General features: G+C 45.5%; 1 protein-coding gene across 1 annotated transcript in view; it reads right to left on the bottom strand.

Moving 5' to 3' along the window:
* MAP3K9 (mitogen-activated protein kinase kinase kinase 9) overlaps positions 1 to 5,073 on the bottom strand; it is a 71,964-nt gene extending 66,891 nt beyond the window's left edge. Inside the window, exon 1 of the mRNA XM_040412221.1 lies at positions 3,971 to 5,073. Within this exon, the coding sequence (XP_040268155.1) occupies positions 3,971 to 4,460 (490 nt within the window). The 5' untranslated portion in view covers positions 4,461 to 5,073. The remainder of the gene's footprint in view (positions 1 to 3,970) is intronic.
* Positions 5,074 to 19,030: the final 13,957 nt, after the last annotated feature.

The following is a 19,030-nucleotide window of genomic DNA, read 5'->3' as shown; positions in this document are numbered from 1 at the left end:
GGCTTATCTGTCGCACACAAGATGCCGTCAGCCGACAGACAAGCGTTTGCTCCTTCACAGGCCGACCGCAGGGTATTTTACACATTGCAATGATCAGGAATAAAAGCTCCTACAAACTGGTAACCAGACCATGTAATAGGCCCTTAATGATACTTGCACACATTGCGAATTATGCACGGTTTTTGCCGTGCAGGAAAACCGAACCATAATACAGCACCTGCTAACGGTATGGGATTAGACAAATCTCATACTTTGAGACTTTGCTTTTTTTGTTCCGTGTGGAAATTAACCTGCTGCGTGGATTCGGAGATCTGCAGCGTGTCAACTCTTTGCGAGGTTCTTTTGTGCGGATTTCAACCTTTTCAATGAAAGGGCGAGATCTGCAGCAAAACCGCATCAAATCTTCACCACATGGTTTCTGGTGCTGAAACGCCAAACTTCTGAAGACCAAATGTGGTGGGTTAGCTGCCGATGTTTGGCGCGGGTTGAGGTTATAGCTAATCCAAAGCAAAATACATAAGGCCAAAAACAGCAGCGGAGCACAAAGTACCATGAGGAGGTATATTCTGAATCTGAACCCACTCCTAGTATATGCTTACAAACAGCGAACAATATAAGTGAATTTTGCAGAAAATTATCTGCAGAAACATTCTTCTGTGCCTTAGGGCCCTCGTACACGACTGTATGCCCTCCGAGATGTACGGTCCGTGAGCGGGACATATGTCCCAAAGCGGCAGTGATCGTGCGCATGGGAGCGCACACCATCATAGATTACAATGGTGCTGTGGACGTCGGGCCGCCCACGGGACTATTGTCCCACACTGATATGATCTTATGAGTGCGGGACAATAGTCCCGTGGGCGGCCCGACGTGCTCAGCATCATTGTAAATTAATCTATGATGCTGTGCGCACGATGTATGCCGCTCCGGGACATATGGCCCGCTCACGGACGGTATATATATCTCGGAGGGCATACAGTCATGTGCATGAGCCATTAGGAAGCAGAACTTGCAGAAGTACAGGATACCGATGTATAGAGTGGAACTTGGCCCACGATCTACTCCCACATATGCAGTCGAGCTCAGCCCTTCACCGTACTCTTAGAGCTCTGTCTCGTGAGCGTGTCCCTTGCAGGAATAGCGCTCCGTGTGAGAGAGGGATCGTGAGTTCTGGACTTAGGAAGCGCAGGGCATTATCAGGATTGATAATGCTGTGTGTGCCTGTGTCTGACCTTTCTGCAATGGAATCATGCTGACAAAGGTCAGGCAGAGGCACACAGCATTATCAATAAGTCCAGAACGCACGATTTCTCTCCCACACCGAGCGCGATTCCGGCAAGGGACACGCTCATGTGACAGAGCCCTGAGGCTACTTTGATATCTGCCGTTTGGTATTCCAGATTGAGCTCCGGCTTCAGTTTTGTCACCATGCTTGCCGATTGGAGACAAATCCATTCAGCAAGCGTCAGTTCCAGTTTGTTCAGTTTTGTATACTGGACACAAAACTGCAGTAAGCTGCGGTTTTGTGTGCGGTCTGCGAAATAGAACAAACCGGATGCAGCACCAAAAACAATGTGAAGCAATAGTGCTGAATCCGTCACCCATTGATTTTAATGCCAGATCCGGTTTGTTCAGTTTCGATTTAATACAACCACATCCTAACAGAACGGATGCATCCTGATCAACGGAACCGTTTTGCTCCGGTTTTGAGATCCTCTGCTGGATCACAAAACTGGAATACAAAACCACCAGAGATGAGCGAACTTCTGTTTTAAGTTCGGCGTCTAAAGTTCGGCTTCCGGTTAGCGGAGGATCCCGATATGGATTCCGAATTCCGTTGTGGTCCGTGGTAGCGGAATCAATAATCGGCCATTATTGATTCCGCTACCACAGACCACAACGGAATTCGGAATCCATATCGGGATCCTCCGCTAACCGGAAGCCGAACTTTAGACGCCGAACTTAAAACAGAAGTTCGCTCATCTCTAAAAACCACAGATGTGAAAGTAGTCCTAGGGTTCAGGCACATGGCCGGTGCCCGAATTGTGGCCCGCAAACAGCAGGTCTGCAATATACGGGCACCGGCCCACTTGAATGGGTCCGTAATCAGGAAGGAGTGGAGCGGAGGCAGGGAACCCCTCGGGAAATGATTTATTTTTTTGCGGTGCGGACGGATCACGGACCCATTCAAATCGAATGGGTCTGGATCCATCTGCGGCATCCACACGTAGGGTGCCCATAGGCTGGGTTCGCAAGTGCCTAAAAAGTCTGAATATCCGCTGCGGTTTTTGCTGTGTTTCCGAAGCAAACATTGCATAAAAACCTAGTGGATTTCCCCTTCGCCACAGCAAATAGAAATCCGCTGTACAAATACACATGCTGCGGATTTCAAATCCGTAACGCTGCACCTTTTCCACTGCGTTTTTTCTATGCAGCGTGTGGATGAGAATTCAGAAATCCACTTTGCTGGCATTGTACAACGCTGCGGATTTGCAGCTAATCAGTCATGTGTGACCCCGGCCTCTGAGTACCTGAACACAGGCGTGAGCTCCGGAAAAAAAAAAAAAAACGGCGTCAAAATACGCACATTTCCGTGCCAAAAAACGCATGTGTTACTTACATTTTTTGCTGCAGATTTTCCACAGATCTTACCCTTTGTGTTGAAAAAGCTGAAATCTGCACACACAAAAAAAAAAAAAAAAAAAACGCACAAAGAATTGAAATGCTGCGGGTTTCTTAATCCGCACAGCAGGTCACTTTCCACACGGACAAAAAAAAGCTTTGTCTAATCTCATTCACTTTGTTGGTAGTGGTACCGTATTATGTTGCGGTTTTTCAGCATGAAAATCCGTGTAGAAAAAAAAAAAAAACACGTGCGTAATCGCCAACATGAGCAGGTAGTCACAGGCCATTCGGCTGGAGGCTGACCCGCAGCATCTCCTCTCTCTCCAATCTGCCAAACCCCATTTCCTGCAGGACAAATGGAGTATTAGGGCAGGTTCACACAGGGTTTTTTCGGAGGAGGTTTTGAGGCAGATTTCCCAGCCAAAGCCAGAAATAGATTTGAAAGGAATCGGAAATATAAAAAGGAAGGATCCACTTCTGGCTCTGGCTGAAAAACCTGCCTCAACAGCCTTTTAAAAACCACTGTGTGAACCTACCCTTACAGCGCACCCATTCAAATGAAAAAACGCCTCTCCCTGCTAACAAAACGATTGGGCGATCCAACATGCCCGATCCTTTCCTCCCCAGAGATCAGGAGAGTCGGAAGGCCACACTACACAGGATGGACGGATGAACCATCCAAAACTGGCGGGTTTACCCAATACATGTCTAATGTGTTTCGCCAGACCGCGTGCAGCCACACCATGCCGGCGATCTGACGTGTGGTTCTCCGAAGGTTGGAAACAACCGCCATACAACACTGTAGGTTAGAATCTCCTATAGGGCCTAATATTTGCATAGCCCTCAACAAGCAATCAATTAGGTCAGGTATTAAAGGGGTCGTCTCACCTCAGCGAATAGTATTTATCATGTAGACATATTTAATACAAGGCCGTTACTAAATGTATTGTGATTGACCATGTTGTCTCCTTTGCTGGCTGGATTCATTTTTCCATCACATTATACACTGCTTGTTTCCATGGTTACGACCACCCTGCAATCCATCAGCGGTGGCCGTGCTTGCACACTGTAGGAAAAAAGCGCCTCACTGGTGGCAGTGTACATAGGTCAGCGCTTTTTTCTATAGTGTCCAAGCACGACCACCCCTGATGAATTGCAGGGTGGTCGTAACCATGGAAACAAGCAGTGTATAATGTGATGGAGAAATGAATCAAGCCAGAAAAGGAGGCAATATGGACATTAGGAAGCGCCTTGTATTAACTTCCTTTCTGAAGCGAGACAACCCCTTCAATGCCGCCGATCTCATACTGACTGCTGGAAAAAAAATATATATATATATTCTTACACTGTAGGGCAGAGGCCGGGCAGCAGGGCAGCTCCTCCACTCGTTTGCCTTGTAGTTTACTGGAAAAGCTCTGAGTCCTCGTCACATAATTGCTAGGAAAGATGCCCACCCGATCCTGGATCTTCCCAGTCCACCACCCCTCATCACCAGACACGCGCGAGTCCTTGGAGAGCACTTGGACCAAGTCTCCTAGCCGAAGGGTCAACTCATCCTCTGCAGAGGCCTCATAGTCAAACACTGCGGTCCAGTAGAATGGGTTTGACAGCGAGTCGGTCGGTTGTTCTCCAGCGCCGCCGCCTCCACCACCACCACCACCACCCCCATCATACTCCTCCAAAAACTCCTGTCTAGTGGGAGTACTCTCTCGCTCATCCTGATCTTCTTCGTCGTCGTCTGCAACCAATGGTACGGGGAACACTGGGGCACTGGATATTCCGCGTGCCGCTTTACTACCGCCAGGCAGGGAGAGCAGAGATCTGAGGGGCTCCATTGAAGCGATCCATAGGTGAAGCTTGGTGTATGGAGCCGTGTGCCCATGCACTGCACTTCATACACTGGAACCAAGCCGGAGAAAGTCAGGATTCCTTACAATGCCGCGGACGCTCCGGCCACTGCGCCCCAATGAGACAACGACAGGGGATCAACCGGCGCTGCAATACAGGCTACTCCACCTGCAGAAAAGTTTCCAAAGGCGCTAAAGTTCCACAACTGTTCGGTGTTGCAACAAAGGAGTCATTTCCTGGGCTTGGGATGACAGGGTGAGGGGGCTGGAGCATGCCAGTGGTGGACAGGTGAGGTGCAGTCACAGGGGGGAGCCTGCAGCAGAAGCCAGGAGCATGGCTGCAGCAGCAGGGAGCCCTGGACAGCAGATACCAGCATGAGTGCCCACACCGCAGGGCCTAGCGCTGTCAGCTGCCAAGATGCCCCAAGCTCCTTAGGAAGCAGAACTTGCAAGAGCACAGGATACGGCCGTAAAGCGAGGCACCCGGCCCAGTCCACTCCGCGCGGCACTTTACTTCACTCGCAGGCTAGGCACCAAGAGGCTGACCCGCAGCATCTCCCCTTCGCCCGCTATCTGCTGCCCGCACCCATCCGTCCGGCAAACCCCCACACCTCCTTGTCAGGGAAAGAGGGAAGGAAGCTGGCAGCTCGCGAGCCGCTCAGTCATCTGATTGGCGGACGCCGCTGTCCATCAATTCCGCTTTCAATCTTGATTGGATACCAGATAGACTCCGCGTCAACCTATTGTTCACGCCTCCTGACTTCAAACCTGCTGACCCTCAGCTTTTTTTTTTTTTTAACAAAACTTTAATAGTTTTTTACATTTTATCACACAATACAAAGCAGTGGGGAAAAAATTAAGGTGCACGCTGCAGGGTCGTTAAGTTCTTTGGGGTCTTCCAGCTTAGAAATTATGGAGGAATGGTTAAAATAAATAATACACACATAAAATAAGTAAATGCATAAATAAACAGGTTGAGCTAAAGAAAACCAAAAATAAAATAAATACACAAATAAATAAAATACCTAAATAAATAGCTACGTAAACACACAAAATAACTAAATACATAAAAAATAATAGCTGAATAAATACACAAATAAAAAATAACTAAATAAATAGCCAATTAAATACACAAATAAAATAACTATGGAATAGCTAAATAAATAAAAAATGAATACACAAATAAAATAACTAAATACAGAACAATAAATAAAAAAAGGAATACAAAATAAAATAACTAAATAAATAGCTAAATCGATAAATAAAAATATAAAGCAATAACTAAATGAATTCAAAATAAATAAAATAACTAAATACATAAATAAATGCATGAAATAAAATAAATAAAAGATAAATAACAGTAAATAAAGAATACATAAATACATAATAACCATCAAAATGTTCAGAAGGTCAAAGAGGAATTCTTTTCCCATTATTTACAATAATCTTTTTTATAAAAAAAAAAAAGTTTTTTTAATTCTTTCTGACATGTAAAATACGCAATTTGCTTTATTCATGTATTTGCATCAATAAAGCAATAAAACAGCACCATGGAAACTGCTCACTACGGTTTGTTTTCATTTTTCAGACTAAAATAAAATCTCTTCTTTTCAAAAGAACGTTATAAAAAATTAAAAAAAAGCACTGCCAATGGTCAAAATGCCACCCTGTGTACACTAAACACAACGCCGCCCCAAACAGCGCACAAATCACCCATTTATCAGGGATATGCATTTATGAAATATAACTTAATAAGGCTTAAAGGGGTATTCCCGTTATATGAAGCTATTCCCTATACACTGGGTGATCACGATAACAGGAGCCCCATACTCCATAGAGCCCCCCCCCCGAATTGAATGGAGCATGCGGTCAAACATGCGCATGGCTGTTCTATTCATTTCTATGGGAGTTCCAGATATAGTTGAGCATAGCACTTAGCTATCTCCGGATTTCCTTTAGAAAAGAATGCGCCTGCCAGACTGGGCGCTACGTTTATTTTGAGGGACTACACAGCGTATGAGGCCCCAATTCTCATGATTGTTAAGGGGCCCAGCAGTAGGACCCCCACTGATCTAATAGTCATCCCCTATCCTGCGGGTACGGAATAACTTCATATAATCAGAATTAACAGCAGTGATACTTCAGTGACTCTATAAAACACGGTTAAGGCTCCATTCATACTTCCGCATCCGTTTTGCAGATAAGAATAGGCATTTCTATTAAGGGTGCCGGTTCCGTTCCACAAATTGTGGAACGCACATGGACGGCATCCGTGTTTTGCATGGTCGACTTCGTGTGTATGAGGCCTGAAATATAGACCACTTTAAAGTTAGACTGTCTCCTAAATGTTGCAAAAAAAAAAAAAAGTCACAACTGGCATTTCGTGCATCATTTTTACACCAAACACCTGACATACAGTATCTGGTTTGATAAATGTCCCCCATAGTGTTTTACCCCCTGGCATTTTTTGTTTTTAGAAAAATATGTACCCCTTGTAGTGTCAGCCTCTCTGTAGAGCTGTATGGGAGTAAAGCATCGCTAAGGGTACTTTCACACTTGCGTTTTTTTTTCCGGCATAGAGTTCCGTCCTAGGGGCTCTATACCGGAAAAGAACTGATCAGTTTTATCCCCATGCATTCTGAATGGAGAATCCGTTCAGGATGTCTTTAGTTCAGTCGTTTTGACTGATCAGGCAAAAGAGAAAACCGCAGCATGCTATGGTTTTATCTCCGGCGAAAAAAACTGAAGACTTGCCTGAATGCCGGATCCGGCATTTTTCCCATAGGAATGTATTAGTGCCGGATCCGGCATTCAAAATACCAGAATGCCGGATCCGTCCCTCCGGTCTGCGCAAAAAAGGTGAAAAAAATCAATGCCGGATCCGTTTTTGCCAGATGACCCCGGAAAGACGGATCCGGCATTTCAATGCATTTTTTCGACTGATCAGGCATTTTTAAGACTGATCAGGATCCTGATCAGTCTTACTAATGCCATCAGTTGGCATACGTTTTGCCGGATCACTCTGCCGCAAGTGTCAAAGTAGCCTAAGGCTAGTTTCACACTTGCGGCAGGACGGATCCGACATGCTGTTTACCATGTCGGATCCGTCCTGTGGCTGTTCGCCGTGCCCCCGCTCCGTCCTCATTGACTATAATGGGGACGGGGGCGGAGCTCCGGCGCAGCACGGCGGTGCACGGAGAAAGCCGCCGGACTAAAAAACCTGACATGCAGTAATTTTAGTCCGGCGGCCTTAAGCCGTGCACCGCCGTGCTGCGCCGGAGCTCCGCCCCTATCCCCATTATAGTCAATGGGGACGGAGCGGCGGCCCGGGGGCACGGCGAAACAGCCGCAGGACGGATCCGACATGGTGAACAGCCTGTCGGATCCGTCCTGCCGCAAGTGTGAAAATACCCTAAGAAAAGCTCATTATTTATTAGCCACATTGCACACTCCATCTTTTTTTGAGTTGCAGGAAAAACAGTGGAGGTCTATAGGAGAAAATGAGGGGGGGGGGGGGGAGTCACATCCACTGCATACTGAGAATTGAAAAAACACCGCTCATCCAAAAAACACACTTCAAAAAAACCTAATTGTCCTACATTTAATATTTCTTGTAGACTATCTTAATGAGGCCTAAATAGGACTTCCACCCTCAAATGTACTTTAAAGAACATATTAGTTAGCTGAAAGAGTAAGTGTCCATACTAAATTTTTAAAAACTGCCTCTCTAAGTATTGCTGCTGCTCCCCTTTTTTATCCTTTTGGGGTTTTTTTGTTGCCCCCAACCCTCATTCTCAAAATATCAAGGCCACTGTTCCTGTTATGAGCACCAGGAATTTCCCTGTGGGTCATGTAGGCCTATTCATTAAGGCTACATACACGCGACCGTTGTTCTGGTCCGCATCCGAGCAATGGGGCCGCAAAAGATGCGGACAGCACTCAGTGTGCTGTCCGCATCCGTTGATCCGTTCCGTGGTCCGCAAAAAAAATATAACCTGTCCTATTCTTGTCCATTTTTCGGACAAGAATAGGCAGTTACAGTTGCAAGAAAAAGTATGTGAACCCTTTGGGATGATATGGATTTCTGCACAAATTGGTCATAAAATGTGATCTGATCTTCATCTAAGTCACAACAATAGACAATCACAGTCTGCTTAAACTAATAACACACAAAGAATTAAATGTTACCATGTTTTTATTGAACACACCATGTAAACATTCACAGTGCAGGTGGAAAAAGTATGTGAACCCTTAGACCAATGACATCTCCAAGAGCTAATTGGAGTGAGGTGTCAGCCAACTGGAGTCCAATCAATGAGATGAGATTGGAGGTGTTGGTTACAGCTGCCCTATAAAAAACACACACCAGTTCTGGGTTGGCTTTTCACAAGAAGCATTGCCTGATGTGAATGATGCCTCTCACAAAAGAGCTCTCAGAAGACCTACGATTAAGAATTGTTGACTTGCATAAAGCTGGAAAGGGTTATAAAAGTATCTCCAAAAGCCTTGCTGTTCATCAGTCCACGGTAAGACAAATTGTCTATAAATGGAGAAAGTTCAGCACTGCTGCTACTCTCCCTAGGAGTGGCCGTCCTGTAAAGATGACTGCAAGAGCACAGCGCAGACTGCTCAATGAGGTGAAGAAGAATCCTAGAGTGTCAGCTAAAGACTTACAAAAGTCTCTGGCATATGCTAACATCCCTGTTAGCGAATCTACGATACGTAAAACACTGAACAAGAATGGATATTATGGGAGGATACCACAGAGGAAGCCACTGCTGTCTGAAAAAAACATTGCTGCACGTTTACAGATTGCACAAGAGCACCTGGATGTTCCACAGCAGTACTGGCAAAATATTCTGTGGACAGATGAAACCAAAGTTGAGTTGTTTGGAAGAAACAGACAACACTATGTGTGGAGAAAAAGAGGCACAGCACACCAACATCAAAACCTCATCCTGACTGTGAAGTGTGGTGGTGGGGCATCATGGTTTGGGGCTGCTTTGCTGCGTCAGGGCCTGGACGGATTGCTATCATCGAAGGAAAAATGAATTCCCAAGTTTATCAAGACATTTTGCAGGAGAATTTAAGGCCATCGGTCCACCAGCTGAAGCTCAACAGAAGATGGATGTTGCAACAGGACAACAACCCAAAGCATAGAAGTAAATCAACAACAGAATGGCTTAAACAGAAGAAAATACGCCTTCTGGAGTGGCCCAGTCAGAGTCCTGACCTCAACCCGATTGAGATGCTGTGGCACACCAGACATCCCAAGAATATTGCTGAACTGAAACAGTTCTGTAAAGAGGAATGGTCCCTTTAAAGGAGTTTTCCAACTTCCAAACTAAAATTAATCAAGGTCCGGAATGTGTTTAACATGAACAATTAAAGCCACTCACCTGTTCACCAGCGATCCACTCCAGCACTGAGGGTCCTGTCTCTGCGGTTTCTGCAATACCCCAGAAGGACTACTGCAAAGGGTTAATTACTATTACCAGAGTTAATGCAATGTTTCTTGCATTAAATGCTGTGATTTTTTTTATGTATACTAGACTTAATAGCACAGTATGGAAAACATATGGTTAACAACTTGGCAAACTGTTTTGAATTGTCAGGGTGATGGACCAAATCTTACCCCTACTTAGAGAGATAATCTAGTCTGAAGCAGCTTGGGGAGAACACATGCGCAAGACACCTCCTGCACAACTAATATCAGAGTACCCTAGCCTATAACTTCCCAGAAAGCTGTCATACTAACAGAGTACTCCAGGCGATTAGTAGGTCTAGAACCCACAAGGCAGTGCACTGGACTCAGACAGCAAGGTATTGTGCTCGTTTATGGCAGAAGCGCTATGCTGCTGTGGAAAGGAATATTGCTAAAGCATCCTCCATACTTTGATAGGAATTAGCCAGCGGTGTCTCAGTTCTGCACCCCTCAGTCCGGGAACTGCAGAAGAACTTACTAAGAACCTTAGTGCAAGCCTGTGGTTATGTTGAGAGACGTGTATTTAGAGAGAGGGAGTACTATAACCACCATCCTTGTTGCTGTCCATCCGCTGCTATTGAGAGAATATTGCACTTTGATATCCTTTGGAACTGTGCCTTGCTGATATTTGTACTACAATCCTTATCATCAACCTAGTAAGGAGAAACTTTATGTATTACAACAAAGGGGCCTGATTATTGTCTCCAATATCCACTGGTCCTGCCTTGCACCCAGCCAAGTATTCAACATCAAGGGCACCCCAACTAAAAACAGCCAGGGGCCCCGAGGGAAGAAAGAGTGTGTCACCAGTCACTGCACATCCCTAGGGAGCACCAGAGTGGAGTTAGTACTACCACCACCCTCAGAGCCACAACTTCCACTCCCATCGTCTACACACTCCTCCGTGTCGCTGCACTTCCAGTCTCCTGTGGACCAAAGCTTGTGTGATGGCTCATTCATTGACACATACCCTACTGTAACTATTCACTGGCCTCATCGGGGGAACACATCACCTTTGAGGCCGGCATAAAGCTGCAGAGTTAAAAGAAAGATATTCAAAAACAAGCTCCATAATTGTCATTTTATGGGGAATATGAGCATTTACTAAATCAGACATGAGAGAAATGTTGACACAGGTCTTCTTCAAGATAGCTGTAGGTCAACTACACTTGTTGCCCAACATCTATTGAACTTATATGGCCACCATAACCATGAAGGTTCCAACTGAATGCAGGTAAAAGAGATCCTAACACTTTGTGCGTTTTTGTGCGCGTTTTTGTCCATAGTCAACGCACGTATTACGCGCGTTTGTGTGATTGACAGCAGTGTCCTATGGCCGCAAACGCGCGACAAAACGCCCCAAAGAAGCTCAAGAACTTGTTTATGCATCGGGCGTTTTTCAGCGCGTTCGACCGCGCTGTAAAATGCGAAAATGTGAACCAGTCCCATAGGGAAGCATTGGTTTGCATCGGTTATGCGTTTTACAGCGCGTTCGAACGCGCTGTAAAATGCGCAAGTGTGAACTTAGGGTAAGGGTTTGGCTACCCGGCGATCTTTGACACGTGAAAGTTGTCGCGCTCAAGGATTGCAGTGTAGAAGTGAAAGCATAGACATTGATATGGTCGCAGTACAACTCACACGTGTGCCATGACCGCGACCACAGAATCGCTAAAAATCCCAAAATCCATCATTAGAACCTTTTTATTAGAACTTTTTTGATAACAATCTTTTCTGAAACTGGAAATTCTTCTGTAACTTAGAAGGCCTTCATTTGGGAAGAAGATTTTGAAATCCAGACTTTCCCTTTAACCCTGTATATGCCTAGAACAATTCAGAACATATATCCAGGAATCTTTTCAATAGTCAGAAGAGGCAACAAGAGAAATTCCTTTAACCCTATAAACTCATTGATTCTACTCCTTTATATAAAAATGTGCAGCAATGTCATCACTTACCTTCATAAACTACCTTTATTGTCTTCAAGAAAAACTTGTTACAAGGAATTTGCCAGGAAAGTGAATATGTTATTTAATAGGCTTCCAAAGGAATCTTTCTATTGCAGGCGCTGTACTAGACTACAACTCTCCAGCTTGTGTGAGCATGCAAAAGAGATCAGCCTACCAAATTGAAATAAATGGATTGAGGCCAATTCTATTATAATAACCTAAAAAGTCATTAAGACTTTCGATAACTCATTTATTAGGATAATTGCACTTATTTTCAGGTAAGTATTGCTTATAATTTCAAATAAAATCTACCCTGGCTCCAGACTTATTAAATTTTTGCAATTTTGCAACCTTATCTTCTTAACTCTTCTAATTAGGGTTAGGTAGACTAAAGTTCTTTGCCAGGATATAGGTGTCATGCTCAGTGGCGTGCCCGGGAAGGGGGGGGTGCAGTCCTCCCCGGGTGTCGGCTCTCACAGGGGTGCCAGCAGGCCCAGAAGCAATGAGCACTTCCATCAATACAGATGGAAGCGCTCATTGCTGAAGCGCTGACACCCACATACTGCGGCGGGGCAGGGAGCGGAGCACATAGTTCCCTGATCCGCCGCCGATCACCGCCATAAGCTTCAGGCCTAGTAGGCCTGAAGCCTATGCGGTAGTGAAATCCCAGCGTAGGCGCGCGTGATGACGTCATCGCGCGCGCTTGTGCCTGGACTCTGCGAGCAAGCGCAGGTAAGTATTTAGCTTTTTTTTTTTTATGTGCCAACTTTGGGGGACATAAGGGGGGTGCACACAGGAGGACGGGGGGGGAAATATTGTGGGCGCAAATTATTATGGGAGGGACTACTATGTGGGGGTAAAATTAATATATGGGCAATGTGGGGGACACTACTATGTGGGGGGCAGTGTTGGGGACACTACTGTGTGGGGGTCAGTGTGGGGGACACTGTGTGGGGGTCAGTGTGGGGGACAGGGGGAAGTATGGGGGACACTACTGTGTGGGGCAGTGTGGGGACACTACTGTGGGTGGCAGTGTGGGGGACACTACTGTGTGGGGGCAGTGTGGGGGACACTACTGTGTGGGGGACACTACTGTGTGGGGGGCAGTGTGGGGGACACTACTGTGTGGGGGACACTACTGTGTGGGGGGCAGTGTGGGGGACACTACTGTGTGGGGGACACTACTGTGTGGGGGGCAGTGTGGGGGACACTACTGTGTGGGGGACACTACTGTGTGTGGGCAGTGTGGGGGACACTACTGTGTGGGGGGCAGTGTGGGGGACACTACTGTGTGGGGGGCAGTGTGGGGGACGTTGTTATTGGGGAGGCACTGTAGGGGCAATTCTATTATTTCTGGTGACACTATACAGGGATTATTACCTGGAGCACAGTATAGGGTGTTATTATTACTGAGGGCCCTCTAGGGGACATTATAGCTGCTGTGGACACTATAGAGACATTTGGGGTAATTTATCAAACTGGTGTAAAGTAGAACTGACTTAGTTGCCCATAGCAGCCAATCAGATTCCACCTTTCATATTTGACAGCTCTTTTGGAAATCCAGTTCTACTTTACACCAGTTTGAAAAATTTCCCCAATTATGTCTATTAGGGTCACTATTTTTTCAGCAGTATAGTACCTGGGGCATTGGGGAGCACAGTGGGCACAGTATTGGGGATGGCAGCAGGATGACACTGCAGGGACACCAGGATGGGGGGGTTAATGGGAAAAAAATTAGAAATCTAACATGTCTGTGTTATAAACTCTGTAGAGACGAGATGTGGCTGAAAAAATTTGTCATGGCGGTCTAACGGAGGAGAAGAGGAAAGAGAAGGTCTACATGGCAGGAGATGTCCCTGGATGTAAGAGGTATGTGGTCAAGTATTGTGGGGGATGGGGAGGGGGTGTGCCAGAGAAATTACCTGCCCTGGGTGCCAATCACCCTGGGCACGCCACTGGTCACGCTCGTGCATTGGAGGAAAACACGACATTGAGTGTAACGGTCAGAGGAGGAGAGACTGCAAGGCAGGATTCAAGTACAGTACAGCAGACAAGGAGACTGAAGCAAAAAACAGCTTTATTAAGGAGCAAAATGAAACTGCCAGAAAACCTGAACAGTACAGTACCACCAGAGGCACAATGGGTCAATAACAGGAATAGCATGAACAGTTGAACATAAATCATCAACAATGGTACAGGAATTTTGCATAGACACAGAATGAGCTAAACAGACAGCTTACAAGCTACTCTCAACACTTATTTCCTATCTAGCCCTGCTACCCAGGGGACACTTCTACAGCGCACTGACTAAGTCCCTGACTCTATAACCTATCACAGCTTGGCACCGGTGCCACTCACAGTTCTGCAGATTCTCCTTGATCCAATAAGATGCAGTCTGGCTCCAGGTCCGGTTGCTTGCTTGTCTGTCTTTCTCTCTCTGGTTACAGCAGATGCAGATCTTCACCAAGTTTCATCTCTGGCAGGAAGGATCTGGCTTGTATTGGTCTCTGACACACAGTCCCACTCCTCTAGAACACACGGTGCAGTCTCTTTCTCTGGGTTACAGCTGCAGCACTTCAGTTCAGAGTCTATCTTGGCCTGTCTCCAACACAGCCAGCTTCTCAGGACTCCATCAGTCAGGCTCTGTGTCCCATTACTAGCCTTTACTTGGCTCCTCACATGGCAGCCATCCTCACAGCTACCAGGGCTCACACACACCTCCAGACAGGACTCAAACCCCGGGAACTTCTGGCTCCTCCTACCTTATGTGCATCTCAGAAAAAGTTCAGCTTCCTCTACTCAGAGCCACAGTCATCACAGTCCATGTAAAACCATATTGTAGATATCTGTGCAAAGAACAGTATTCTAGGGGCTGACCCTTACACGAGCATATGAGGAAAAGGGGATACCGGAATAAGGCCTGGAAACTAGGGAAGGAAGATGGACACCTCCTAGAGAAAACCCTAACTCCAGTCCTGACAGACTACAAGTATGAAAAGGCCCCAAAGGTAGGAAAGTTCATACACCAGATACCTAGAATCCTATCTCACCCTATAGGACCCTGGAACTAATGTCAGCACTGAGTCTATACTGTATATGGTATACAGATGGCTCACTGTGGATAACCGTGACTGATGCTCAAGGTTGAAAGAAACACCCCTAGTTCTTGATTTTGTGTAAGTGGAAAATTGACCTGGCACTCAAAACATTTTGAGGATATGTGGAAACATACAAATTTATTATACAATAAAACCGCAATATGCCTAGGCAATATACATCCTGTTCATTTACATCACTAATAAAACTTTTCACTAAAAGTGTTAAAACACATCAATTGTTCGCACTGTAATAGGAATACTGTTCAGATTCTCTATTTGTATAGAGACATGTTTGCATAGATAGAAATCCCGATGGCAATGGTCATGTAGTCAGTCCATACATATAGGGCTTCTGGTCTCTGTATGGGGGGACACAGTTTCTATGTGGTCCCAAACCTTTGAAGTTGGTAAGTTCACCCATCTATAGAGGATATAGTGTACACATTTGGTACTCACGGTACGTTGCGCTGATCAAGGGAAGCTTTTTTACGTGTAGAGATCCTTTCAGTGGCGTCCCACAGCTCCACCACGCTCCAGCCTTGTTGGTTTCGATTTGCAGCGTCTTTCGGGATCTCGTCCCAATTTTCGTGAGATTTAATCCGTCTATGCGCTTCGTAAGTAAAGCAAAATTAACTTTCTTGACGGTGAGATTTAATACATGGCCATGTATATTGTGTACTTGTTTCTTCACACACCGGTATTTCGTCCAGACGCGTTTCGAGATAGCTTAAAGGGCTTCTGTCACCCCACTAAAGTCTTTTTTTTTTTTTGGGCTAGTTAAATTACTTATATTGCGATATATGAAAATATAATCGTCTTACTTACTTTGATTCAGCAGTTTCTTCTAAAAACGAAGTTTTATAATATGTAAATTAGGTCTCTACCAGCAAGTAGGGCGGCTACTGTCTGGTAGCAGCTGCAGAAAACCGCCCCCTCGTCGTGTTGATTGACAGGGCCAGCCGGGATCTCCTCCTCCGGCCAGCCCTGTCGGCATTTCAAAAATCGCGCGCCTGTGTTCATTCGGCGCAGGCGCTCTGAGATGAGGAGGCTCGCCTCCTCAGAACTCCCTCAGTGCACCTGCGCCGATGACATCACCGAAATAGAAGACGTCATCGGCGCAAGCGCACTGAGGGAGTGCTGAGGAGGTGAGCCTCCTCATCTCAGAGCGCCTGCGCCGAATGAACACAGTATCATGTTACATGCGTTTTTTCACTGGGACTCGATTTTCTATTTCCCTTATTTTGGGGTTGATGTTTCTGCAGTCCATCAGTATCATGTTCATACTTCTTGATTTTATTTGAACAGATATCTTTCAGGTCTAACAGTGCTATACAGCTATATGGATAGACATATTTAATTTTTGTCCCCTTGTCTATTATCAAGGAGATCTTTCAAGGAGTGTGCGATTCTTCTAGTGTCTCAGGATTTCGAATCATGTGCGTTTTCCGTGCGTTTTTTCTTTATAACTGCGTTTTTTCTGATATATGTGCAAAAAGATCTTATTGGTGCTCTGTATAAAGTGTTCAAAAGGGTGAGATTAGTCTATTTTATCCCATTTATATCATATACTGGGGAAGGACGAACAGGAGTCTCCCTCAGGCCTAATGACAAACAGGGAAAGGCAACACACACATATCAAAACAAAATACAAAAGGGAAAGGAAACACTTATCTTCAATGAGGCTTTGGTAGCACTAGGAACTCAGCTGAGAACCAAACACAAGCTAACCACAAGTGCAACAGAAGTTTAAATCGCAACGCATAGTGGGAGAAACAACAATAAATAGAGAAGGTTAAATGACCACAATAGCCACACCTGAGGATAGAAGGTGTGGCAAGCACCAGAAGCAACACAGACGTCATTTGATCCAAAAGGAAAACATGTCTGATCAAACCACGTGTTGCCAGTCTCACAGATCTCCTGCCACCTGTCGCAGGAATGTCTATATGTCTCAGTACGTCCGTGACAATAAGGTTGTCATTTTCTTAATAGAAACATGGGTGTGGCTGATTTTTTAAACAGTTACATAAGACTAAAGGTCCTTTTATACGGGATTCCACTGCGATAACGTGTCCCCAAGCATCCCTGTCTGTCTGTAAGTTTACAAGAAGGGGACCATAAAATTGTTGAGGGGAGCCAGGTAGAGATGGAAAGGATTGGCAGAGCACAGGTGAGTATGAGTTTTCCAACAAGTACAACACTGTGCAGGGGTCTGCTAAAAAAATTTCCTTAAGGGGTTCTTGGGGAATTAAGAAAAAGAAAATACTTAAATATTAAATATTAATGTAATATAAATACTGTATATTCCCAAATACATTTCATTAGTTGTAATGGCTTGTTTTGTCTAGGGAGAAATAAAATGGTCACTGTCCTATTAGTTCACACAAAACCTGTCCTAATTACACAGGAGGACAAGTTACTTCACCACACTGAGGTAAAGAGCTGCCTCTTCCTCCTCTACTTGTTAGGAACTGTGATCCTGAATACAGCTGACCATTAGCTGAATCTCTGTGGGAACTGAGTTCATGAGGAGACATGAAGTACAGAGAGGAGGGACAGGACAGACTGTGGTAATGGAAGCTGCATTAGACTTCATGTCTTCAAGACACGGAGCTAAGGTGTGAGCAAGTCATCACCATTTAGAGTGAACAACCACGGCAGAAGCCATGGCACTTTCTGCTGTGGTTGTTCACTCTGAATGTTGCTGACCTGCTCACACCTTAGCTCCGTGTCTTCAAGCAGTGGCTGGCGCACACCATGCCAAGAAGGGACAGGTCTTTAAACATTGCTTTAAACCACCAATCGGCGAACTACAGCACTACCTCCCACTAAAAACAAGGGCAGGTAGACACAATGCAGCTGCCAGCAAAATTTTGGAGCGGTCCCCGTCCCAAAATTGCATCGGCAAATTCTGCTATGTGAACACGGGCAGATTTTCTGGCCATTAAAAAGCACCTATCAATGATACAATATGTCAATCTGTTCCTGTTAAAGGTGTTGTCCTGGCTTTTTCTATTGATGACCTATCTTCAGGATAGGTTATCAATATCAGATCAGCGGGGTCCGACACCCAGCACCGCTGCCGACCAGCTGTTTGACGATACAGCGCGCTCAGTGAGCACGTGCCCTCTCCCTTCTCTCTTCTTGCTCTCGGCTGTATGTCTATGGGATTACAGAAGCAAGCAGGAATAGAGAAGGGAGACAGCACGTGGGCAATGCGCGCACCATCTCTTCATACAGCTTATCCGACACCCGCACCCCTGCCGATCTGATATTGATGACCTAGCCTGTGTGATGTCACATCAGCTTCTCAAACTGAAACCACTTATGATGCCACAGTACCATGGAAACTAAAACTTACTTGTGGTATCATAGCAGTTCCCCAACAAAACCACAGTTGTGGAGTCACAGCAGCTTCACAAACTGAAACCACTTGTGATGTCACAGTACCATGGGAACAAAAATCTACTTGTGATGTCACAGTAGCTTACCTGACTAAAACACACTTGTGATATCATAGCAGCCCACCTGACTAAAACTAATTTGTGATGTCAGAGTACCTTACCTGACTGAAACACCTAAGTATTATCACTGTAGGATACATAGGGAAGACTCCAACAACTGAAGGCCCTTGTGCAAGAATGTGCAAGAATTCTACCAGGGCGTATTGATTTCCAACAGCAAATGTGATCGCTTGTCCACCAGTAATAGAATAGGAATTACCATAGCCCCTTTCATGTCATCTAATGGACTCTAGGAACCACTTTTATTTTTAAGGTAGCAGTGCCCACCCCCCCCCCCCCCCCCTTGCCTGCAGGGCCCCTGTGCAGCTGCACTGGTTGCAGATATAGTCTGTCCACCACTGATACTATCTTGTTTTACCTGTGTATTGCTGAATCACTCAAAATCTAGGGAAATTGCTAAGGTTTGCTGCTCCTCTGTAATTTTGCTGTTGGCCTTTTTTGCCCTATTTTTGGCCTGTTGCTTAAGACGGTGTTACAGAGAAATGACTGGGCACAAACGATTCAT

The sequence above is a fragment of the Bufo bufo genome, chromosome 11 (genome assembly GCF_905171765.1).
Source record: "Bufo bufo chromosome 11, aBufBuf1.1, whole genome shotgun sequence".
NCBI lineage: Eukaryota > Metazoa > Chordata > Amphibia > Anura > Bufonidae > Bufo > Bufo bufo.
This window is presented reverse-complemented; position numbering and strand designations above follow the sequence as displayed.